Source organism: Rhinatrema bivittatum, chromosome 13 (assembly GCF_901001135.1).
Source record: "Rhinatrema bivittatum chromosome 13, aRhiBiv1.1, whole genome shotgun sequence".
NCBI lineage: Eukaryota > Metazoa > Chordata > Amphibia > Gymnophiona > Rhinatrematidae > Rhinatrema > Rhinatrema bivittatum.
The window spans coordinates 47,644,667-47,670,145 of record NC_042627.1 but is presented as its reverse complement, the minus strand read 5'-3'; the positions used below and the strand labels follow the sequence as shown (position 1 = coordinate 47,670,145).

At 45.7% G+C, this 25,479-nt stretch overlaps 1 protein-coding gene across 3 annotated transcripts in view; it reads right to left on the bottom strand.

Moving 5' to 3' along the window:
- Positions 1-25,479, bottom strand: part of MNS1 (meiosis specific nuclear structural 1) — a 154,615-nt gene that overhangs the window by 79,513 nt on the left and 49,623 nt on the right. For all 3 annotated transcript variants that reach the window (XM_029575319.1, XM_029575320.1, XM_029575321.1), the window contains exons 6-7: positions 8,417-8,633; positions 8,189-8,296 (exon numbers count right to left, since the gene is read on the bottom strand). In XM_029575319.1, the coding sequence (XP_029431179.1) occupies positions 8,189-8,296; positions 8,417-8,633 (325 nt within the window). The remainder of the gene's footprint in view (positions 1-8,188; positions 8,297-8,416; positions 8,634-25,479) is intronic.

Here is a 25,479-nt window from a genome sequence, read left to right as displayed (position 1 = left end):
AACAACATATGAAAAATTAAAAAGGACATGAAAGAGATGAATCAGATAATATGTATCATGACGGCACCATTTGTCATTGTGGCTTCAACTTGTAACACTATTAAAATGACATTAAAAAATTGTAACAACTATATGTAAATAAAAATAGTAAAAACTGTATGTAACTAAAATCTACCTCCTATATTGGAGTATATACTCACTATTGGAAAGGCTGGTGAAACTCCTAATGACAGCGGTACCTCAGTTTCTCATTTCATAATCAATACAAGGGTTGCAAATATGCCGGTATCTTATTCAGAAAAATGAACATTTAGGGAAGAAGAACGCAATTTCAAGCGTAAATAAAATATGTGTTAGACCAGTGGTTCTCAACCGGTGTGTCGCGACACACCAGTGTGTCGCCAAGCTCCGGCAGGTGTGTCGCGGCTCCCGGTGTTCCACTGCCCTGCTTGTGCTTCCCTTCTCCCTAGGGGCGGGGCCGAAGAATGAAGAGACGCTGCGCGCCAACGCCAGCGCGGCCGAAGAATGAAGAGACGCTGCGCGCCAACGCCAGCGGGGCCGAAGAACGAAAAGACCTGAGCGCCGACGTCAGCGGGGCGAAGAACGAAGAGACGCTGCGCGCCGACGCCAGCGGGGCCGAAGAAGGAAGAGAGGCTGCGCGCCGACGCCAGCGGGGCCGAAGAAGGAAGAGACGCTGCGCGCCGCCGGCAGCTGAAGAGCAGAGAGACCTGTGCGTCACCAGCGGCGGGGCCGAAGAAGGAAGAGACGCTGCGCGCCGCCGGCAGCTGAAGAGCAGAGAGACCTGTGCGTCACCAGCGGCGGGGCCGAAGAACAAAGAGATGCTGCGCGCCGCTGCCGGTGGCTGAAGAGCGGAGAGACCATGCCCACTGCGGGAGGCGGCTGGAGAGACGTTGCGTACCGCGGGAGGTCAGGCCAGAGGTGGCTGAGAAGTGGAGGCCAAACAATGAGAAGAGGCTCCATGTGAGCTTGTGTGCTTGTGGTATAATGGGTGCCTGTGTGCATGAGTGAGAGCTTGTGTGCGTGTGTGTGTGTGGTAGAATGGGTGCCTGTGTGCATGAGTGAGAGCTTGTGTGTGTGTGTGGTAGAATGGGTGCCTGGGTGCGTGAGTGAGAGCTTGTGTGTGTGTGTGGTAGAATGGGTGCCTGGGTGCATGAGTGACAGCTTGTGTGCCTGTTGTAGAATGGGTGCATGAGTGAGAGCTTGTGTGTGTGTGGTAGAATGGGTGCCTGGGTGCATGAGTAAGAGCTTGTGTGTGTGTGGTAGAATGGGTGCCTGGGTGCGTGAGTGAGAGCTTGTGTGTGTGTGTGGTAGAATGGGTGCCTGGGTGCATGAGTGAGAGCTTGTGTGCCTGTTGTAGAATGGGTGCATGAGTGGGAGCTTTGTGTGTGTGTGTTAGAATGCATGCCTGGGTGCGTGAGTGGCAGCTTTGTGTGTGTGTGTGTGTGTTGGAATGCATGCCTGGGTGCGTGAGTGGCAGCTTTGTGTGTGTGTTAGAATGCATGCCTGGTTGCATGAGTGGCAGTGTGTGTGTGTGTATGTGGTAGAATGGGTGCTTGGGTGCATGAGTGAGAGCTTGTGTGTGTGGTACAATGGGTGCATAAGTGGCAGTGTGTGTGGTTGTAAGTGACAGTATGTGTGAGCTTGTATGTAAGTGACAGCATGTGTGTGATTGAGAGAGACTGGTCAGGGAGGTGACTGGTGTGTGTGTGTGTGAGAGACAGAGACTGGTCAGGGAGGTGACTGGTGTGTGTGTGAGGAAGAGATACTAGTTAGGGAAGTTACTGGTCTGCGTGAGACAGAGACTGGTTGTGACTGGTTGTGGGCCCTAAGGAAGAGGACTGTGAGGACAGAGCTTTAGCAGCCACTGCTGCTTCTGGTGAATGCTATTGGTCTGCAAGGGAAAGGAGTAGGAGAGTTGCTAGAGAGGGTAAGTAAAGGTGGCTTTTTAAGTTTATTTTTCTTGATTGATTGCCATTTTAATTATTGGGTGTTATGTGATGTGTCTGCTGTTTTGAAATATTTTGATATTTAGACAATTTTTAATAATTTTTATGAGTTTTTAATTGTTGGATGTTATTCTGTTCATCAGCTGTTTTGTAACATTTATTAGTATAGTTTTACAATTATTTCTAAGTGGGTATCTATAGCAGCTTGGCTTGCTCTGTTTTCCCAATAGGAGGTGTATTAGTGTTTAGGGCCTGGTTAATTACTGTCTTTTCATAAGGAGGGGTATTGTGTTTGCCAGTAAAGAGAGTTTGCTTTGCTTTTACTGAGATGTCATCAGATCCAGAATATCTTTTTTTTTGTATGGTGAGCCATACGGGTAATGCCCTAGTTCTGCTCTGCACCCATTTTTGGGGGTCGACGTGGTTCCTGAGGATGCAGAATGTATATTTACATTTTGTCCCGTGATGGTCACATGTTCAGTGTGTCACGCATGTGAGAACCATCTGTCAGGTGTGTCCCGGCCGAAAAAAGGTTGAGAACCACTGTGTTAGACTACCTCTATGACTAAACAATGACAGAACAAGAAATACAACAACATATTGACTCTGAGTCCATATTATAAAGAAACATAATGTATCTGTGTATAAATTGAAAAAATGTTATACATACACGTACTCATATTAAAATCATATCATTCAGACTGAAAACATGCTAAATACAAGTAATGTAAAGGACAGTTCAAAACAGCATTGTGCATCACTTTTGAAACGGCTCCTCAGGTCACTATACGAGGTACAGCTGGAGGCACCATATAAAGGAAATAAAAAAGTGAAACTTTTACAAAAAATGTGTGACATATGAAACTTAAAACAGCACGGTAATTGAACTTTCTTTCTACACATGATTTATAAAAAGCCTCAATGATTTTCAATTTCCTGGTAAACTTAAAAAGTTCCACCCGAGTTTTAAATGCATTTAAATGCATTATATGCAGGGGTAGGAACAAAAGATAAACCTTTCTGTAATACCTTCTCTTCGTCTGATGTTAAATTACGAGATGAAATGTTAAGAATAGTATTATTGACAGTGTTTTTCAAAATATCCTCAATAGGTTTGTCTAGTAGTGGTTGTTGTATTGATTGCGCTGTGGATACTGTATGTATCTCCCTCTCCCTCTCCACGCCCCTTTCTTTGATAGACAGGTCTTTTTGGCGCGCTTTAGTCGCTTTAAAGGTCAGCCGCGTCTTTTTGTTTGTTTTGTTCCGAGTCAACAAGGGAAAGCCACACTGCCGCCCGTGTTTGTTTTTACAACTACACCAAAGAGTAAGTTTTTGTTTTTATTTATATGACCCAATGGCGAGTACAAATAGATTCCAATCACTTGAAATGTTTTTTGTCCCGTCTTTAGGCTCACTCGATTAAACCTCTTTTAACTGGTTTTATTTCTACACTCGTTTTTCCGGAGTATTTTTATAGTAATTTAAGCAGCTGGTTTAAAGGCAATACATATCGGGGTAGTGCTGATGTCTTTGGATTTTTGCGAGCTAATGCAACAACTCTCAAAATTGTTTTCTGAAATAACACAGAGACACTTTCATTCCCTTTTTTTCCCGGAGTAGCATATATTTTTCCTACCTCTCTGACCACGTTTTTATAAATCATGTGTAGAAAGAAAGTTCAATTACCGTGCTGTTTTAAGTTTCATATGTCACACATATTTTTTGTAAAAGTTTCACTTTTTTATTTCCTTTATATGTGCCTCCAGCTGTACCTCGTATAGTGACCCGAGGAGCCGTTTCAAAAGTGATGCACAATGCTGTTTTGAACTGTCCTTTACATTACTTGTATTTAGCATGTTTTCAGTCTGAATGATATGATTTTAATATGAGTACGTGTATGTATAACATTTTTTCAATTTATACACAGATACATTATGTTTCTTTATAATATGGACTCAGAGTCAATATGTTGTTGTATTTCTTGTTCTGTCATTGTTTAGTCATAGAGGTAGTCTAACACATATTTTATTTACGCTTGAAATTGCGTTCTTCTTCCCTAAATAATGTTCATTTTTCTGAATAAGATACCGGCATATTTGCAACCCTTGTATTGATTATGAAATGAGAAACTGAGGTACCGCTGTCATTAAGAGTTTCACCAGCCTTTCCAATAGTGAGTATATACTCCAATATAGGAGGTAGATTTTAGTTACATACAGTTTTTACTATTTTTATTTACATATAGTTGTTACAATTTTTTAATGTCATTTTAATAGTGTTACAAGTTGAAGCCACAATGACAAATGGTGCCGTCATGATACATATTATCTGATTCATCTCTTTCATGTCCTTTTTAATTTTTCATATGTTGTTTTAATATTTGTATCATTTTGATGCTATTTTTGTGCTTTATTTCCTGCAGTGCTCTATTTAATTTATTTTGACATAATTTATTTTTTAACATGCCAGTTTTTAAGCTACGTTTTTGAGAGCTTTATATATTTTTTCTATTTGATTTCAATGAACGAATTAATATTTTTAAATTACAGACCTCTGTTGCACAGTCTTTTTTAAGACTTGGATTTTCACCATAACACGACTAAAGTTGAGGTAAAGGCATAATATTTGATGATTTGGTCCTTATTTCACACCCAAATGCTTTGTCATAATTTATATTTACACCACATTTTTATGTTACAATTTTATCTGTGTGTTTTAGTCATGTTTTTATGATTTTTATTCTTTACAAGTATGTGTTATTGTATGTTGTAGCCCCTGATGTAGCCCCATTGTAAGAGGGTGAAACTCGGCCAGAGTTGGGCACTGTTTATATATTCGTGTTACTACCCAATAAAGGAAACTATTTGGACATCTGGCTGCTAATCCTGTTTTGTCGCCCTCACGGCTTTGTTAGACAGCCTTCCTTGCTGTTTCTTCAGTCTTATGCTCCCTATGATCCAGTCAAAACCCAGTCCCTGGAGTTGGCTGAGGTGCTGGCTGGGCCTTGGGGGCTCTCTGCTGCCTGGGACAGCTACAAGAGCCCTGATGCTGCTGACAGGAGCAAGGGGGCAGATGATAGTACTTCCTCTGGTGAAAGAAAGACTTCTTCTGCCCCAATCTCGCCGACATCTTAGCTGAGGAGTATGGGTTCAGAGTGCTGGTGGAGAGATGTTGGAGGATTTCATGTTGGTCCTGGAGCTGGGCCAATGCATCCCTCACCCTACCTCCAAAGAGATTCTCCTCAGTACATGGCATGCCAGCGAGTCTTTCCTGTACTTCTGATTGGAGATCAGAGGCTCACAACCATGACATTCTGCGGTCGCCAATTTCCGTTGCAGAGACCCTCGATGCCATCTCGAAAACATTGTAGGTCACTTGGACCACGAGTTTTCTGCACGCCAGGCCCTTATGCACCAGAAATATGAGGGGGGTCCTGCTGTTGCTTGGCCACTTCCTGCACCTGCTTCCAGATGTCCCGCGAGGTAGAGCTCATAGGAAGTTATGCAGGCAATTAGCAGGTTTATCAGGGAGTCATTTCTCCCAAGAGAATCCATCCCTCTGTGATCCTTCCCTGGGGGCACAGAGACCGCTTGGCTCTCTTGAGAGCAGATGACCACCACAGACTGGTGAGGAAGCTGTCGCTTATCGAACCGGGGGGGTCTTCTGGATGTGGTAAACCCCATCAGCCTTCTTTTGCATGGGAGGCACTGTATCCTCGGCAGTAACTCCTTAAAGATATTGTGTACCGGGATTGCCATGATCTCCTTAGGAAGCTCTATGAACTGGCATCCTCATCTGTTAGTAACTGAAATAGGATGACCTCTGCCATCACCCTCACAAACATGCGAAGATTAAGTTCTCATGTGGAGACTTCCTTCGCTCTTCTGGAGAAGGTTCTGAGGGGAGACCCTCAGAGCCATTGGAGGATTCCATGGTGTCATCCCTCCAGGGGTCATAGGGGTCTTCATCCTCACTGAAATTGGCATGGAATGGGGCGCTCGGCCTTCATCCAGAGGTGCAGGCTTTGGCGGAGTTGGACGGGAAGCTGCAGGCCTTAGCACCTCACCCAGCCTAGGTGGAGCTTCCTCCTCAGAGGAACTAGCAATGTCCACCGTATCGGCAGGCACCGACGCTGGTCCGGGAACCAACGCCAGGTGGGTCTTTAACACACAGATGAGCACATGAAGCTTCTCCAACAGAGGCTCTAAGCTGGATGATTTCAGCTCCTGTGCTGTGGAACTGATGCCCTGCATTGCCCACTCGACTGCCAGTTGAACTCGCCACTCAAGCTCCTCCTCAAACATTGCCAATACCAACACTGACTGGGAGGAAGGAGGAGGGGGGGGGGGGTCGCCAGATCCTCTTCAGAACTGAGAGGAGATCGGTGATTGGCATCAGGACTACTGGAGACCATCATGGACCCCTGGCATCGATGGAGGACTGGTGCTCCTCACTGCTGCTCACTCGTGATTGTTTCAGGGGCATCACAGCATCAGCTAGCGCAACCCCGGGCCCAGCCCTGACTATTGAAGGGGACCAATGCCGATGCTTCTTCGGCTTCCCTCGATGCTGTTCCTTGTCTTTTCCTGGTGCCAAGGCCTGGACGAGCTTGATGGTGGCCAGTCTCCAGCACCCTTATCAGCCAACAACCGCAACAGTCCCGCTGATGTTGATGGCTCGGTGTGGCTCTGTGGTCTTTTGATGCTGCCAATGCAGATGCCGAAGGCTCGGTCTTCTCAGGCCTGAAGAGGTGTCCATCTCATCGAGCCAAAGACTGTCCCCTTTGAGGTCATCTGGGCGCATTTGTGACAATTCCAGACATCATGTGGGGGTCCATGATGGACATGGTCCGAGGGCACCGAGGGCATCGCTTGAAACTAGATGCAGCCATGATGGGATGAAATAAATGGGAAGAAAGATCAAAATAGATGGTGGCGGGCATCGAAGGCCAGCGGGCACTGAAGCACCGCTGCGGAAAATCGACCGTGAAAGGAAACTTACAAATAAATGACGAAAACACTGACTAGGAACACTATGGGGAGGACAGAGAGGGACCTGGCATTGAACTCAGGCGAAAATAAATCATATTAAAGCAAAAACTAGAAAGTTTTCCAAAAGAGGCCAAAAAGGATGAAGGTGAGCTCATCAACTGCAATACTGCAGCTCCACAGAAAAAGAAAGACTAAAGAGGGACCCCGCGTGGACATGTGATATAGGGCATACTGGGCATGCCCAGTGTGGCAAGTTAAAGTTCTAGAAACTTTTGACATATTTTCCGTTTTGGAGCTCCATCTGATGATGTCACCCATGTGTGAGGACTACCATCCTGCTTGCCCTCGGAGAATATTTTAAAAAAATATATATTGCTAGCATACTGCATTGCTACTCTGGCAAGCAGGACCTATTCATAGTGACTACTTATAGCACTTGCTGGCTGTAATTCATATAGCCTTTTCTCAGTTACACAAGCTAATATACACATATATAAATTACAGGACTTCTTCATATAGTATTGTAAGGAAAGTTTAAAATGAATATTGCTAAGTAATGTGCCTATGAGTTTAAATGATCATGGGTATTCCTTCTTACAATGGCTTAAAAAAAAACAAAAAAAACCCCCAGGAAATCCCCAGTAGAAAACATTAAAATTAATATCATGGTGAATGAAAAAATGAATTCACAAAAATCAGTGCACACAATCACTAAGTAAAATATAGAAAAGTGGCAATCACATCATAGGTTGTAGTGACTGGGGGAGTGAGGTGAGAGCCAGTAAACACAACTGTAAAAATATACTGTATCTGTCTTCATGGTATTTGTGTACTGTGAGTTCATCTACTTTAATTTTAATGTTAAGGATATTAACATTTTCCAAGAACTACAAGTAAACAATGCATGTGTGTCATCTTGTCAAAAGCTATGTAATTAGACTGGCACTTCTTATTTCTGTGCAATTAGAAGTGAAACATTAAATTGTATTTACCAGTAACTGTGGAACTCTAAAAAGAATATTAATTATGGATTGACATAGATTCATATATGAATCTATCCACATTTACTCTTGAAAACCTTTCAAACATTTAACCTTGCTTCTGTCCTTATCTTCTCTGTGGTAATCAGCACTGCCAAAATAAAGCTATATAATTCTATTGCTTTCTTTAAAACCATCAATGAACCAATGTTCTTAAGTCATTATTTATTCATTGATTTTCAATACTTACAATCTCCTTTAGTCTTGCTGCCTCAGCTTGTTCTTCACGACAAAATTCTGCTTGCATTTTTTCAAACTCATCACGCTTCTGCTGCTCCTTTTCAATATGTTCCATAAGCTATTGTATTAAAAAAAATACAATTAAAACAATGATGGTATCTTTTCCCAAATTATGCATGCATATGACTACTTCACTTCCTATTAACTAAATTACATTAAAATTATTTTTGCTGCATACCTGATTTTGGAGTACCAATTTCTTTGCTTCATTTTCTTGGACTCCAGCCATTCGATCTGCTTCTCTCTTCTCTTTCATGTTAGCAAACTTCAGGATCCTTCTATTTTCTTCTTCCATTCTTTCACGTTCTTTTCTTCTCCAGTCTGCCTGCTCCTGTTTAAATTCTTCTATATACCTTTGAGTTGAACTAATTTTTTCTAACTTTCGTTGTTTTTCCCTGTACAGAAAAAGTTGAGAGGGTTTTTTCCCATTTTTTCTTTTTACCCTCTACTCCAGATAGCATGGTTGGGTGACTTTCAGGCATCTTTGCTGGCCTGAAGGAAATCTCCCCAAACATTTCATTTCTGCACCATTCTACGATCAACAGGAGTTGCCACAGTAGTGGCAGCAATCTTCCAACCTTCCTAGATCTGTGGGCGGTGCCTCCATGTTGCCCCCAGCCTCTGCTTGTCCTACAAAGCACAGACCAAATCAAGGGACCAATCTAGGACTTTTTTCTATCAGTTTTACTATTTATTTATTTATTTATTTATTTCGAATTTCTTCTATACCAATAGCCGTTTGCACATCGTATCGGTTTACATACAACTAAGAACTTTTGGGCGAGGCCCTTACATGGAACAATAGCAATTGTGTGAATAATAAACAAACTATCTATAAGGTGAATAAGAGGAGCAATATAAAACTGGGTATCTTAGGGCAGTACAAGTAGAAAAAAAAACCTAAATGTTAAAACGAGGAATTATAAATTACAGAGGTATCATGATAGAGTACTTGCATTACAAGATACAAAATACCAGAAACTATAATACAAGGTATAGGGAGGGTTGAATGTGGGAAAAATAAAAAGGGGAAGTATAGATGACAGAGAAGGGGGGAGAGAGAGAGTTTCTGGTGTTCATATAATAGATTACTGGCTGTTAGGTATTATTCGTGGAGGGGGAAGAGAGTTTGGGGTAGGCCTGAAGGAACAACCATGTTTTTAATTTTTTTTTTAATTTAGGAGTGGAGGTCTCGGTGCATAAATCAGGGGATAGGGAATTCCATAGGGTGGGGCCAGCAAGGGAAAAGGCTCTATTCATAGTAGAGGTCAGTTTGATGGATTTGATTGAAGGGGTGCGGAGTGTTCCTTGGAGGGCGGGACGAGTAGGTCTTGTGGTTGTGCGGGGAAGGAGCGGAGGGTTGATCCAGTGGAGGTTATCATTTGTAAGGCTTTTATGGATGAGGGAAAGTGCTTTGTAGAGTATGCGTGATTGTATAGGTAGCCAGTGAAGTTCGATGAGAGTAGGTGTGATGTGGTCTCTTCTTTTGGAGCATTAAAGAATACGTGCAGCGGCGTTTTGCAAGAGTTGTAACGGTTTAGTATAGACTGAAGAACTGTGCGAAAGTCGGAGAAGTGTAGTAAAGGTCTGAGTTTTTTAATAGTTTGAAGCTTGAAAAAGCAGTCTCTTATGATAGAGTTGATAAAGGGTTTGAAAGTGAGATTGTTGTCAATGAGAACACCCAGGTTGCGAGTGTGTGAGGGGAAGGATGTGGTGGAGTGAGAGAGGGGGATAGGAGGGTAAGGATGTTTGGTGGCAATGATGATGAGTTCAGTTTTTTTGGGGTTAAGGGCAAGGTGCATGTCTGTGAGGAGCTGGTTAATGGAAGAAAGGCATGCTTCCCAGTTTTGGAGGGCGGTTTGCAGGGATTCAGAAAAGGGGAAGAGAATCTGCACGTCATCTGCGTAGATGAAGTGCTTGATACCAAGATTGGTGAGGAGTGTGGTAAGAGGAAGCATGTAGATGTTAAAGAGGGTAGAGGAGAGAGATGAGCCCTGGGGGACGCCCTGAAGAAGATTGATAGGTTCAGATTCAGTGTTATTAGTTAGGACAGTGAAGTCACGATTTTGAAGGTAGGATTGTATCCAGGAGAGTGCAGTTCCAGTTATCCCAATGCTTCTGAGGATGTTGATGAGGATATTGTGATTGACAGTGTCAAACGCAGCAGAGATGTCCAACATGGCAATCAGATAAGAGGAGCCAGAGTCGATTCCCTTGATTAAGGTATCAGTAAGCAGAGTAGTAAAGTTTCGGTACTAAGGTGCTTCCTGAAACCATATTGCATTGAGGGAAGAATGTTGTGTTGTTCAAGGAAGAGAGAGAGGCGAGAGTTGACAAGTTTTTCAAGGATTTTAGCTAGGAGGGGTAGGTTGGAGACAGGTCTGAAATTGGAAAGGGTGGAAGGATCAAGATTGGGTTTTTTGAGGATGGGTTTAACCACTGCTTGTTTGAGAAAGTTGGGGACTGTGCCTTGTTCCAAGGAGCAGTTGCAGATGTTAGACAGGGGTTTGGCAATTTCTTTGGGGATAGATAGGAGAAGTTTAGAGGGGATAGTTTCGGAGGGATGTGAGGATGGTTTCATCTTTCTTAGGATGTTCTCTATTTCCAATGAGTATGAAGAATCAAAAGAGGATAGTGAAGCTGTGAAATTGAGGATAGGAAGAATCACATTATTGGTGTTATGAGAGAATTGAGCAGTGAGGGATGAAACTTTATTTTTAAAGAAATGAGCTAATTCATTGCAGCGATTCTTGGAGGTAGTTGTTAGAGGTTGGGTAGAGGGGGAGCTGGTCAGGTCAGTAATCATAGAAAACAGGGCCTTGGGATTGTATTGTAGACCATGTATCTTTTTAGCATAGTATTCTCGTTTAGTACGGAGGATGGTGTTTCTGTATTCGTGCATGCGTTGATAATAGGTAGTTTTGGTTGCTGGAGAGGGATGCTTGCGCCAGTACCTTTTCTGCAGCTCTCAGGTGTGTTTTGAGATATCTGAGATCATGTGTGAACGAGGGTTTTCTATTTGTACGGCCGGGATTGATAGTTTTTGTTGTTACGGGGCAGAGATTGTTGGCAATGTTGCTGGTGAGGTCGACCCAGGAGGAAAAGGCGCTGTCTGGAGATGAGAGGTCAAGTTGGTTATCAATGTCAGAGAATGCTAGAATTCAGACAAGATTGTATGTGCATTTAGTTAGAACACAGGCAATAAGATCTGAAATCTCAGAAACTAATCCAGGGATCTTTAATATGCACAGGTTAATTAGAACATTATTACTGTTCTGTCTGTGAGATAGCACTAAAAGTCCTATTACAAATCTTGATTATATATTTTAACTATTATAAAATGGTTTGCTGTAAATCTTGGGATGCCTGAATTTCAGGCTGCCTGGAGTGTAACACTTTTACATTACAGTGAACTCTGAAAAAACAAACAAAAACAATCTGAATAATAATACTAATAATACATTTTTCTCCATCACCACTTCTTTAGGGGAAGGCTATCTAAAAGGCTGTTCTAAGGTGAGGAGTGTGGAGCATAAGAACATAAGAACATAAGAAAATGCCATACTGGGTCAGACCAAGGGTCCATCAAGCCCAGCATCCTGTTTCCAACAGTGGCCAATCCAGGCCATAAGAACCTGGCAAGTACCCAAAAACTAAGTCTATTCCATGTAACCATTGCTAATGGCAGTGGCTATTCTCTAAGTGACTACTGACATCTTTCTTAGATATGCTGTAAATGCATGTTTACACCATGAGGCGGTATGGAAAGACATTCTGAATAATAATAAAAGCTGGTTTAGCATTGTCCTTCTCCAATCAGGGAGAGCCCTGTCCGAAGACTTATAACTATCCCTCAGGCAGCTTCCCTCTGAGAGGGCACAGCAAAGCGAGTTTGCTTATTGTACATGGGGTTTTCCAGAGACAGAAAGATGAATTAACCATGACACATAGGATAATGTCATCCGACGGCACCGAACAGACCCATCTCTAGCTCAGTAAAGTTTTATGTCTGAGCAAGTGTGGGAATTCCCAAGTGTGCTGCCTCATGAGCCCCTAAGTTGATTCCACAGCTTAGCTTTAGCTAGATACTTGGCTCTCCAGGGAATAGGGCAAGTATTAAACATGGCTCATTCATCCTGCTATCTACTGAGAACCCATTTATTGTAAGCAAACTCACCTTTCTCCATCAACAATCAGGGCTTGCGACACGTGGGGAGCAGACTGGGAGGGAACTTCCTTAACCTCGTACCTACCCTGCTTCCCTTTTCCCCTCTCCACTCAACCTCTAAAACCCCTCTATCTTACTTTTTTTATTTTGTCGCTAAACTTACCTACTCTCCCGAGCAGTAGTAAATGGCATTGTCCTGACCTGCCCCTTTTGACTTTGCCGGCTCTTCCTTGTGTACCAGGAGATACGCGAATGGCCGGTCTTTAAAAATACCCGCAGCGAGCGCACGGCCTGGCCACGCATATTTCTCCTGGTATTGGCGCACACCAGCGTTTTAAAATTTATCTCATAGCCTTGGAAAAAATGTAGGCAAAACAATAGCTCAATTCAAGTGAAAGCAAGTGTTGCAACAGGTGTTCTCACAGGACAGCAGGATGTTAGTCCTCACATATGGGTGACATCACAGGATGGAGCCCAATCACGGAAAACTTCTGTCAAAGTTTCCAGAACTTTGACTGGCCCCTACTGGGCATGCCCAGCATGGCACTAACCCTGCAGCCAGCAGGGGTCCCCCTTCAGTCTTATTTGATAGCTACAGGCAGTGCTGAAAAAATAAAATAACAAAACGTTACGAACCCAACACCGCAGGGCGGCGGGCGGGTTTCGTGAGGACTAACATCCTGCTGTCCTGTGAGAACACCTGTTACAGGTAAGCAACACTTGCTTTCTCACAGGACAAGCAGGATGGTAGTCCTCACATATGGGTGAGTACCGAGCTGAGGATGTCCGAACATGCACCAAATGTACCCAACGGTGTGCAACAGGCACAACAACTGGGGTGGAATTTGGTAGAGGGCATCCTGAACCCCCACAGGGTAGGCGGAAGGGTGTTGGTACGTCACGTTGGAAATAGGTTACGCAGGACAGATTGGCCGAAGATGGAATCTTGTCTTCCGACTTTGTCCAAGCAATAGTGGGCTGCGAAGGTATGGAGAGAGCTCCAGGTGGCAGCCCTGCAAATGTCAGGAAGCGGCACCGATCTTAGGTGTGCTACTGAAGTCGCCATGGCCCTCACAGAGCGTGCTTTAACACGGTCTTGAAAAGGAATGCCTGCTTGCTGGTAGCAAAAAGATATGCAGTCCGCCAAGCAGGAGGAGAGAGTCTGCTTACCCACAGGTTGCCCTAATTTGTTGGGATGGAAAGAAACGAATAACTGAGTGCTCCTCCTGTGGGCAAGTGTACGGTCTAGATAGAAAGCTAGAGCTCGTTTACAGTCAAGGGTATGCAGAGCCTGTTCCCATGGATTGGAATGGGGCCTGGGAAAAAAGGTAGGTAGTATGATAGATTGATTAATGTGAAACTCCGAAACTACCTTGGCTAAAAACTTAGGGTGAGTGCGGAGTACCGCCCGGTCCTGCAGGAGTTTAGTGTAAGGCAGATAGGTAACTAGGGCATGTAAGTCACTAACCCTGCGAGCTGAAGTGATAGCTAAAAGGAAAATCACTTTCCATCTGAGATATTTTAGGTCACAGGAGTGAAGAGGCTTGAATGGTGGTTTCATGAGCCGACCAAGAACCAGGTTAAGATCCCAAGAAGGGGCGGAGGACGTAAAGGTGGCTTGATATGGAGCAAGCCCTTTAAAAATCGTGTTACGAGGGGTTGTACTGATATAGGGACATCCCCGACACCTTTATGGAAGGCGGCTACCGCACGGACATGCATTCTGATGGAAGAGGTTTTTAGACCTGACTGACAAATGCCAGAGATAGTCCAAAAACCTTGGGATTGGACAGGAAAAGGGATCAAGGGACTGCGAAGAGCATCATGATGTGTACCTTTTCCATTTATAGGAATAAGATTTTCTTGTGGAAGGCTTTCGTGAAGCAATCAGGACACGAGAAACTGAACATGAAAGGTTAAGTGGTTGAAGGATTAACCTTTCAACATCCATGCCGTCAGGGACAAGGCCTGAAGATTGGGATGGCGTAGGCATCTGTCGTTTTGAGTGATCAGATGCGGGTCCATTCCCAAGGGAATGTGCCTGCGGATGGAGAGATCCTGGAGTATGGGAAACCACACTTGGCATGGCCAGTGAGGTGCTCTCAGCCCAGAGATGCATTCTCCCTCTCGAGGGCAACCGGTCTACTCTATGCATGCCCTCCACTTCCTCTTCTTTCGAAGACTCTTGTGAAGCTACGTCAGGACAAAGGAACCATGATCCTGATAGCATCTCACTGGCCATGCCAAGTGTGGTTTCCCATACTCCAGGATCTCTCCATCTGCAGTAATTGTCCACTTTGTGGTTCTGAGGGGACGCAAAGAGGTCTGTCTGGGGGTATCCCCATTGGCGAAAAGATTGAGGTCGCTACCGAGGGGTTGAGAGACCACTCGTGTGGCTGGAAGATGCGACTCAGTTTGTCTGCCAAGACATTGTCCACTCCCGGCAAGTAGGTGGCCCTGAGGTACATCGAGTGGGAGAGCGCTTCCGCCCAAATCTGCGCAGCTTCTTGACACAGGAGGAAGGAGTCTGTGCCTCCCTGCTTGTTGATGTACCACATGGCCACCTGGTTGTCCGTCTGAATCAGGATGACGTGATTTGATAGGTGTTCCTGAAAAGCCCTGAGAGCATATCGCATTGCTCGAAGTTCTAGGAAGTTTATTTGATGTTTGGCTTCCTGTGGAGACCAAGATCCTTGTGTCTGCAGATTGTCCACGTGGGCTCCCCATCCGAGGTTGGAAGCATCGGTGGTGAGAATGAGTTGAGGATCTGGCACTTGAAAGGGCAGTCCCTGGAGGAGATTGGTCTGATCTTTCCACCAGGCGAGAGACAAATGGAGTGAGTTGGTGATGTGGACAATGGTCGACAGAGGCTGAACAGCTTGAATCCATTGTGACTCAGAGTCCAATGCATGAGTATCATGGCCAGGCGGGCCATTGGAGTAACATGGACGGAGGACACCATGTGTCCTAGGAGGACGAGGAATTGGTGAGCTGTTGCTGTATGTATGTATGTTGAGACTGCAACTGGTGAGCGAGGGCCACGAGTGTTAGTGCTCGTTGTCGAGGTAGAAAGGCTTTTGCCTGTAAAGTGTCCAAGTTTTGAGATGGGGTTAAATAGGATTTCCCGTAATTGACAAGTAGGTCAGAAAGTCTGTCTTGTACTTCTGGACGAAGGTCAGAAGATTTGAGCAAGGCCCATCGTCTTGCCGAAATAGCAGCTGCAGACACTCTAGTAGAGGTGTCAAAGATATCATAAGCTGTTCTTATCTCATGCTTTCCTGCTTCAAACCCCTTGTTGACAAGGATTTGAAGCTGGTCTTGGAATTGTTCAGGCAGGGTTTCAGAGAAGTCCTGAATCTGTTTGAAGATTACCCTATTGTATTGGGTCATATACAGCTGGTAAGCAGCAATTCTAGAGATGAGCATGGCCCCTTGGAACACTCGTCGACCAATATTGTCTAGGAACTTGTGTTCCTTAACAGGAGGGGTAGATGAGTGAGGCTTCATCCTTTTTGCTTTCTTTTGAGCCGATTCTCCCACAACTGAGTGGTGGTCGAGCTGAGATTTTTGAAAGCCGGGGGCTGACTGCACTAAATAGGTAGTGTCAGCTTTTCTATGGACTGGGGCAATGGATCCAGGGCTTTCCCAGTTCTTTCTGAGGAGGTCAAGAAGAACTTGATGAATGGGAATGGAAGTAATCACTTTAGGGGCATCCAGGAACTGGAGCAACTCCATCATGGTGCCTATCATCCTGCGCCGTCTGAAGCTGAAAAGGGACCAACTCAGAAATTTCCTTCACAAAATTAATGAAAGAAAGGTCCTCTGGAGGAGAATGCTTTCTACTTTCAGTAGGAGAGGGAGGTGAAGGTAAGTCATCGGTGTCTGAAGAAGTATCATCACCCCAAGTGTCATAAGGATCAGCAGACTGACCTGTAGGACGAGAAGGGGGTTGGATACCTGAAGGCCCCGGCTGAGGCTCCGAGAAAATCGAAGGAATTGCCGGGGGCACCATGGACGGCCTGGAGGGCATCGGTGCCGGTATCGAAGGCATCGATGGTGCCGATGTACATATCGCCCCCGATGAATGAATCAGTGGCGAGGGACGAATTGCATCGATGGTTGAGGCAAAACTCCCGAAGGAGAAATGCGGAACGGTGTTTCTCCTCCCGATGAGGCTGTCAACGGAGAGCGCACCAGAGCCATCGGAGACCCGGGAATCACTGGTGGGAAGGGCAGTTATGAGCGCCTCCATCCGGGATAGCAGCAGAGCCAGCGCTGCTGGAATCAGGTCGATGACCGGTTCCACAATCGGTGCCGGTGTCGGTGCATCGCCTTGTCGATGGCCTCCTGGACCAGCCGGTCCAGTTCTTCTCAGAGACCTGGAGCAAGCAGCCCCGGCTCCGGAACAGAAGAGGGAGGCAGAGGCATAGCCGGAGGGGACCACCTTTACAGGCGGAATCGCGGCTCCCAAACCCCGATCAGGTGAGGGTGGCCTCGATGACCCGGTCGCAGGAATGGTAGGTGCCTTTCCTGGACAGGGCTTCTTCGACGGTGGCGAGGTCGATGATTTCGCTCCCTCGACGGTCCAAGTCTTACAATGCCGATGTTTCTCCCTATGATCCCCTCAATCCTGAGGGGGAGTAACGGGCGCCGATGGCCATGAAAACATCGATGGCGGACAGTCACGGACAGTGGTCAATGCTGGTGCGACGTCGATGGTGCCGGTTCCGATGACGTCGATGCAATGGACGGTGTCGGGGTGTGAGCACGGAAGAGGAGTCCCATCTTTTCCATCCTTGCCTTGTGACCTTTGGGTGTCATGAGGGCACATTTGGTGCAAGTCAGGACATCATGCTCCCGGCCTAAATACATTACACAGACGCCATGAGAGTCTGTGATAGACATGGTGCGAGTACAGTCCGGGCACCGGCAGAACCCCGACGCCATGGCCATTGAAAAAATCGAGCCGCGGGATGGACAACTGCCAGCAGGCCGCAAGGGCCAAACTCGACGGTAATCGACGAAAAACTGTCAAAAAACTTACCGGAGTACCGTGGCTAGAGAGAAGTTAGAGGAGGGACCCCTGTGGGGCAATTTAACGTTAGTTAATTCCGTGAGAAAAATTCCTGTCAGGAATCTCCACAGAGCTCCTAAACCGTGAGGCTACTACAGCGTGGAAAAAGGAAGACTGAAGGGGGACCCCTGCTGGCTGCAGGGTTAGTGCCATGCTGGGCATGCCCAGTAGGGGCCAGTCAAAGTTCTGGAAACTTTGATAGAAGTTTTCCGTGATTGGGCTCCATCCTGTGATGTCACCCATGTGAGGACTACCATCCTGCTTGTCCTGTGAGAAATGCAGAAACTACCTTAGGTAGAAATTTAGAGCGAATATGGAACACCAAAGGTACGGAGGAGTAACTGTAATGAGACTCCATAACTTTTAAGGACACAACAGCCTTGGTGATCTCCCTTGTCTAGGAAGAGCTGGATCCTTCCCCTTACTGGAAGGGTTGAGTCCTCAGAAATGGGGCTTGTCAAAAACTAAGTCCTAGTTAAGACTGATGCAGTGTTGTGGGCCGATGTCTCTCATGCAGGTGTCCCTGAGCCAGACATTGTTGTGGCATCAGCACAGGGTTAGAGTGGTATCTCTGAAATTGGTGAAAGAGGCATCTCTGAAAGAAAGACAGTTTAAAAGTGAAGTAAGGCCATTTGGAGGTGGGAGGTTGGTCAGTCCCTGCCGACTGGGACCAGATGGCCTCATATTGCACCTTCTGGATGACAATTTCTCTGACCTGTTCACCAAAGAGATTGTCCCCGGAACACGAAACATCAACCAGTTTCTTATGTATGTCTTCCCACAAAATGCTGGCTCTCAACCAGGCATCCGACATGTCCCAATGGTCATGGTTGAGGATCCTGCCGCCATGTCGAAGAATTCAAACACTAACCAGATGAGGTGCCATTTGCGCTCTTCTGCATCTAGAAGAGCCTGGCGATATCGCTCATGTTCCCTATCCAGGAATTCCACAAAGGGCTTCAATTTATCAATGTAATCATGTACGTATCTCACCATATAAAGTTTGTGGGCTGCAATGTGGGTGTTACGCATAAAGTTCTGGAAGTCTTTCTTCCCATAGCTATCCAGCAACAAGGGGTGCTTACCCGGTCGTGTGTTGGAAGATATCTGGGTCTTCTTAGCCCATTTCAAAGCAGACTCCACCACTACTAATTGGTGGCACAGTTGGACTATGTCAAAACCAAGAGACTGCTTTACTGTATACTTAAGATTCAGCTTCCTGGCTACCAGGTGGCAGGAAGGGATGCTATCCCATGACCCTGATGAAGAAGATGGCGATTGGGGCAGAGGTATTAGTCGCCTCAGAGGGGAAAGCTCCTGGGAAAGGTCTGTCAACTGGGCCTTGCACTTCATCCTCTGGATGCTGGCTAGACTCCTCCAATGAAAGAGATGCCCTGCCTGGGGCTAGCTTCTTCTGCTGGAATTTCTGATGGGAGTTCCCACAGCGTGGAAGAGAAAGGGACTCCCCCTTGAAGAAATATATCCATCATCCAGGACAGGAGAGGCTGAAGGCTGCCATCCTTGTCACTGGCTGCCAAAGAGGTAAAGAAAGTCTTCATCAGTTTTGTGATACGGTCCATGGACCTTCATCTGTGGGCCGGAGCTGAAGGCCATACAGTCTTCTTGAGACTTCTGTCCATTGTGATAGTATTTATTTAAATAAAACATTTATATCCTGTCCCTCCGAATGGTTTGGAGCAGGCTACACAATAACAGACATAGTAAAGACATTCTAAAATAAAAACAGTTACTTACTAAAATTGATACACATGGAACAGTTATCAGTGGTAAACAAAGCTGAAACAAACGGTGCTAAAGAGACAAGGGCTAGAATTAATCCGAAATGTTAAATGCTTGCTTGAACAGGCAGGTTTTTAATGCACGCTTAAAGAGTTTAGGATCATTGATGGAGCGGATTATAGGTGGCAATTAAGTCTCGGACAATCAAGAAGATTTAAAAGAAGGAACATCAAGTATATTCTGCTGGTGGAACAGAGGTTTTGAATGGGAGTATGAATCTTTAAAACTGAGTATATCCAGGATGATTAAACGTTATGGATTTTGTGAATAATGACAGCCAACTTATAGCAGACTTGCTAGTAAATGGGAAGTCAATGAAGCATACAATACAGTTATTATGTGGGTATGTAGTCTGGTACCAGACTACATCACCCCTGTATAGTTCACCTAATAATTGTGATGACCAAAGCATCCACCTGAGGAATTTGAAATAAACGCTGAATGTTCAGGGGAAAGGGGATACAATTTTAAAAGATTTTTGACCCCTGAGACCACTCTCCAGAACAGTGGTTCCCAACCCTGTCCTGGGGACCCCCCAGCCAGTCAGGTTTTCAGAATATCCACAATGAATATGCATGAGAGAAAATTTCCATGCACAGCCTCCATAACATACAAATTTTCTCTCATGCATATTCATTGTGGATATCCTGAAAACCCGACTGGCTGGGAGGGGGGGGGGGGGGTGTCCCCAGGACAGGGTTGGGAACTACTGCTCTAGATTCTCCCACTTTACTAGGACCATCTTCTCTACCTCAGAATGAAAGAGAAAAGCCTTGGTATATTTACAGACTCCCTTAATAATGGGATCCCAAATAGGAGCCCTCCTCCACTTTGGAATTCGCTATTCTAAGGCAGGCAACCACTTGAACTCAAACCAGCGATCTCATCTCTACTGAAAAGCCAAACCAGAGTCATTCTATGTGGTGGTGATTCTGTCACAGAAAAATTTAGTGTAATCTGCCTCCATCTGCTGATAGGGGGATATAACCCTCCTGTATGGACTGAACTGGTGTAGGAAGATGAAATGAAAATGTGTTTTTTTGGGGGTGTAGCTGTGTCTGTGTAGGTGGGGGATGTGATTGAGGTGAGTATATTTATGATTGTGTGTGTGGGGGGTATGTATTGAGAAACATGCATCAGTTATTGTCCCCTGTCTCTGTGGGAGTGGGGTAGGCGTGTATGGGAATGTGTGTGTTGGGTGGGGAAGTATGGGGTGAGCATGTAGGTGTATATGTGAGAGCAATGTAGAGTATGTGGGAGAATGGGGATTGTGTGTATTTTGGAAGAGCAAAAGACATAAGAACATAAGAAATGTCAAACTGGGTCAGATCAAAAGGTCTACCAAGCCCAGAATCCTGTTTCTGGCAGTGGCCAATCCAGGTCACAAGTACCCAGTAGGATCCCAAAGAATATGTCCAATTCTTCTTGCTCATAACTAGAAATAAGCAGTGGCTTTCCTAAGTCTATATGGCTAATAGTGGTTTATGGACTATTCCTCCAGGAACTTGTCTAAAACCTTTTTAAACCCAGCTACACCAACTGCTTTAATCATATTCTTTGGCAACAATTCCACAGTTTAATTGTACACAGAGTGAAAAAACACTTTCTCCAATTTGTTTTAAATGTGCTATCTAGTAGCTTATTGGCATGTCCCACTCATGATTTTGTAGACCTCTATCATATCTCCTTTCAGCTGTCTTTTCTCCAATCTGAAGAGCCCTAACCTCTTTAGCCTTTCCTCATAAGGGAGCCATTCCTTGCCCTCATTTTGGTCATCCTTCTCTGTATTTTTTCTAGTTCTACTTTTTTGAGATGGGGAGACCAGAACTGCACAAAATACTCAATTTGCAGTTGCACCATGGATAAATCCAGAGGCATTATGACATCTTCCATTTTATTTTCCATTCCTTTCCTAATAATACCTAACATTGTTTACTTGTTTGACCACTGCCGCATAGTGAGTCCAAAGTATTGTCCACAGAAGGACACCCTCCAGTTTCTTGTTAACTAGTGTCGGTCCGGAGAAGGAACAGACAACTAGTTAACAAGAAACTGGAGAGAAGCAGAATGGATGAAACTCCGTTTACGGAAGAGAATGTATGGGAAGAGCTTAGGAAACTGAAGGTGGACAAAGCCATGGGGCCTGATGAGGTTATCCCAGGATACGAGGTAGCTCAAAGATGTGCTGGCAGCTCCGCTGTGTGACCTGTTCAATAGCTCCCTGGAAACGGGAGTGGTGCCGAGTGACTGAAGAAGAGCGACGGTGGTCTCGCTTCACAAGAGCGGGAGCAGACAGGAGGCTGGAAACTACAGGCTGGTTAGCCTCACCTCGGTGTGGGAAAGGTATTGGAGTCGCTGCTGAAGGAAAGAATTGTGAACTATCTACAAGCAGCAGAATTGATGGACCAGAGGCAACATGGTTTCACCAAGGGAAGGTTCTGTCAGACAAATCTGATCGACTTTTTTAATTGGGTGACTAAGGAACTGGATCGAGGAAGAGCGCTTGGTGTCATCTACTTGGACTTTAGCAAAGCTTTTGATACGGTCCCGCACAGGAGGCTGGTGAATAAAATGAGAAGCTTAGGAGTGAGTGCCGAGGTGGTGGCCTGGATTGCATACTGGTTGGCAGACAGAAGACAATGTGTGATGGTAAATGGAACTTACTCTGAAGAGAGAGCAGTGTTAAGCGGAGTGCCGCAAGTATCGGTGTTGGGACCGGTCCTGTTCAATATCTTTGTGAGCGACATTGCGGACGGGATAGAAGGTAAGGTTTGTCTTTTTGCGGATGACACTAAGATCTGCAACAGAGTGGACATGCCGGAAGGAGTGGAGAGAATGAGATGGGATTTAAGGAAGCTGGAAGAGTGGTCGAAGATATGGCAGCTGAGATTCAATGCCAAGAAGTGCAGAGTCATGCATATGGGGTGCGGAAATCCGAAAGAACTGTATTGGATGGGGGGTGAAGGGCTGATGTGCACAAAGCAGGAGAGAGACCTTGGGGTGATGATGTCTAACAATCTGAAGTCGGCGAAACAATGAGACAAGGCGATAACTAAAGCCAGAAGAATGCTGGGCTTCATAGAGAGATGAATATTGAGTAAGAAAAGGGAAGTGATTATCCCCTTGTACAGGTCCTTGGTGAGGCCTCACCTGGAGTACTGTGCTCAGTTCTGGAGACCGTATCTCCGAATGGACAGAGACAGGATGGAGGCGGACCAGAGAAGGGCGACCAAAAAGGTGGAGGGTCTTCATCGAATGACTTATGAGGAGAGATTGAAGAATCTAAATATGTACATCCTGGAAGAAAGGAGGAGCAGAGGTGATATGATACAAACTTTCAGATACTTGAAAGGTTTTAATGATCTAAAGACAATAATAAACCTTTTCCGTTGGAAAAAAAATCAGCAGCAGGGTGTCACGATTTGAAACTCCAGGGAGGAAGACTCAGAACCAATGTCAGGAAGTATTTCTTCACAGTGAGGGTGGTGGATGCCTGGAATGCCCTTCCGGAGGCCGTGGTGAAGACCAAAACTGTGAAGGATTTCAAAGGGGCATGGGATAAATACTGTGGATCCATAAAGTCTAGAGGATATGAATGAAGAGATGAGGCATGGGGGTGGCTTGCGGGAATGACAGCTACTACCTGGAGATAAATACCCTAATTCAAAAAACATACTCACTGTTAATGCGACTCCAACACTGCTCTATGCTTCCACGGCAAGAGGCAATGTGGAAAAAAGGATTTGCATTCACAAAAAAGTGGGGGAGTAGCTTGCTTGTTGCAGCGGTAACTACCCCAAACCAAATAAGTCTGATACTTCACTTTCAATGCATATCCAGCATAGCTCTCTGCTTCAACGGCAGGGGGGAAAGAGGAAAAGAGGATTTATATTCAGGCAACAACCAACAAAATCTGAATTACATAGTCTGGGTAAACAAATAATTATGGGTGTAGCTTGCTTTTTACGGCAGTTACTATCTCAAATCAATTAAGCCTGATACTTCACTTGGAATACATATCCAGCGCAACTCACTGCTTCAACGGCAGGGGGGATAAAGAAAAGAGGATTTATATTCAGACCTCAATCAGCAAGGACTGAATGGCACATGCTGGGTAAACAAATAAGCCTGGGAGTAGCTTGCTTATTGCGGCAGTTACTACCCCTAACCAATTAAGCTAGATACTTCACTTAGATGCAGCTCCAGCACTGCTCTCTACATCAATGGCGGGGGTGGAAGGTAACTAGAACCAAAAAGTTACTAATAATGGCCAAGAGTAACAGATATGAGGGGAAAAAAAAGTGTGAAAGCTTGCTGGGCAGATTGGATGGGCCATTTGGTCTTCTTCTGCCGTCATTTCTATGTTTCTATGTTTCACAGGGACTCCTTTTCCTGGGTGGTGATGCCTAATATGGAATCCAAGAGCGTGCACCTATAATTTGGATTATTCTTCCATATATGCATCACTTTGTACTTGTCCACATTAAATTTCATCAGAGCACCATCTGATAACTTTCACATTAAACCATCCTCCCCCACACTCATCCAGAATCTCCAAGCTGTTGACCCTTGTATTTCCTCCACTGCTATTTCATCTCTCCTATCCTCCACTACAATTTCTTGAGTTAGTTGACAAAGCAGTTTCTTCTTATAACACTATTCTCTCTTCAGCCTTAGATACTTGCCTCTCCCCTTACCTGTCCCGTAAGGTGCATCAAACCCCAGCCTTGTCTCACCCCTAGAATTCACTGCCTACGTTCCTGTGCCCATTCAGAATGTTTCTGGCTAAAATGCCATACTCAGGCAGATTTCAAAGAGTTCAGATTAATGCTGACAATCACCATCCAGTCTGCTATTGCACTTGTCAAACAAGACTACTATGTCTATCTGACAAACTCTCTTACATCCAACCCTCACACTCAATCCCTCCTCCACTTCACTCTCTGTCCAGACTATGTTTGACTACTTCTATGACAAGATTCACAAAATTAGTCTTGAGTTCTCAACCAGGTTACCATTATCTCCCTTTCCCCTACCCTTCCCTAGCCTCCATTACCCTTTGCTCCTTTCTTGAAGTCACAGTGGAGGAAACAGACTGTCTTCCTCCAAACTCACTATTTGTTCCTCTGACTCTATATCCACCCAGTTCCTCACTTCTATCTCCACTGCAGTCATCCTGTCAAATAATGGGGCGCTACGGAGCGATCCCCGCCGGGGTGTTTTAGTGTGCCCTAGAGCCTCCGCCCGACCTCGGACGGATCCAGGACCGGACCGAGGGTTGACGGCGTGTTGCACCATGGCTGACGGTCTGACCCTCTGCCAGGCCAGCAAGCTCCCATGGCCAACAACAGATGATGTTGGAATGTGAATGGTCCTCCGACCATTCCGAGCCCTTTCGGACCTGCTGCGTGGAACAGCATGGAGCAGCAGGCCTGGCCTGAGGTCGAGGGCAGATGGGCCTTGACACGTAGACATGACAGCAGGATCGATGCAATGGCATCGCGGACGAAGACATGACAGTAGGATCGATGCAACGGCATCGCAGACGAAGACTTGACACCAAGCTGATGCGAAGGCATCACGGACCAGTGGTCAATGCGACGGCATCACGGACCAGTGGTCAATGCGACGGCATCCCGGACCAGGGTCGACGCGACAGCATCAGGAACATGACAAGATACCAAGATGATGCAACGGCATCCATGACGAGACGAGGAACTTGACGAAGTCCAGACGAGACAAGAAGCTGGGCGGAAGGACATTGGCACTGTCTCTCAGAGCGCTCTACTCAGGCCACCCGCAGGACTGAGTCGCAGACCACCCTGTCCCACTGCGCGCCCTACACTGCCCGAGGAGGCTGGTCACGGACCACGCTGGGAGTGGGACAAGCACAGGGAAGGATCCAGTCGAAGCAGAACTCCAACGACCGAGCCAATGTCGTCCGAAACTCCACCAATGGCTAGCAGGACATGACGGCTCAGGAGCACAGGACACCAGTCCACCTGTAGGCTGGTCCACTCGGGCACAACCTCATCCAAGGGACCCCCGGCCTCACAGGTACCAGAAGGCTCAAGAGCGCTGAAGACGAAGACACAGGAGCAAGACATCAAGGAACCTGGAACATCAGGAAACAGAAGACCAAGACGAGACACCAGGACGGGGACCTCAGGCACGAACATGACTTGGCATGACGAGACGA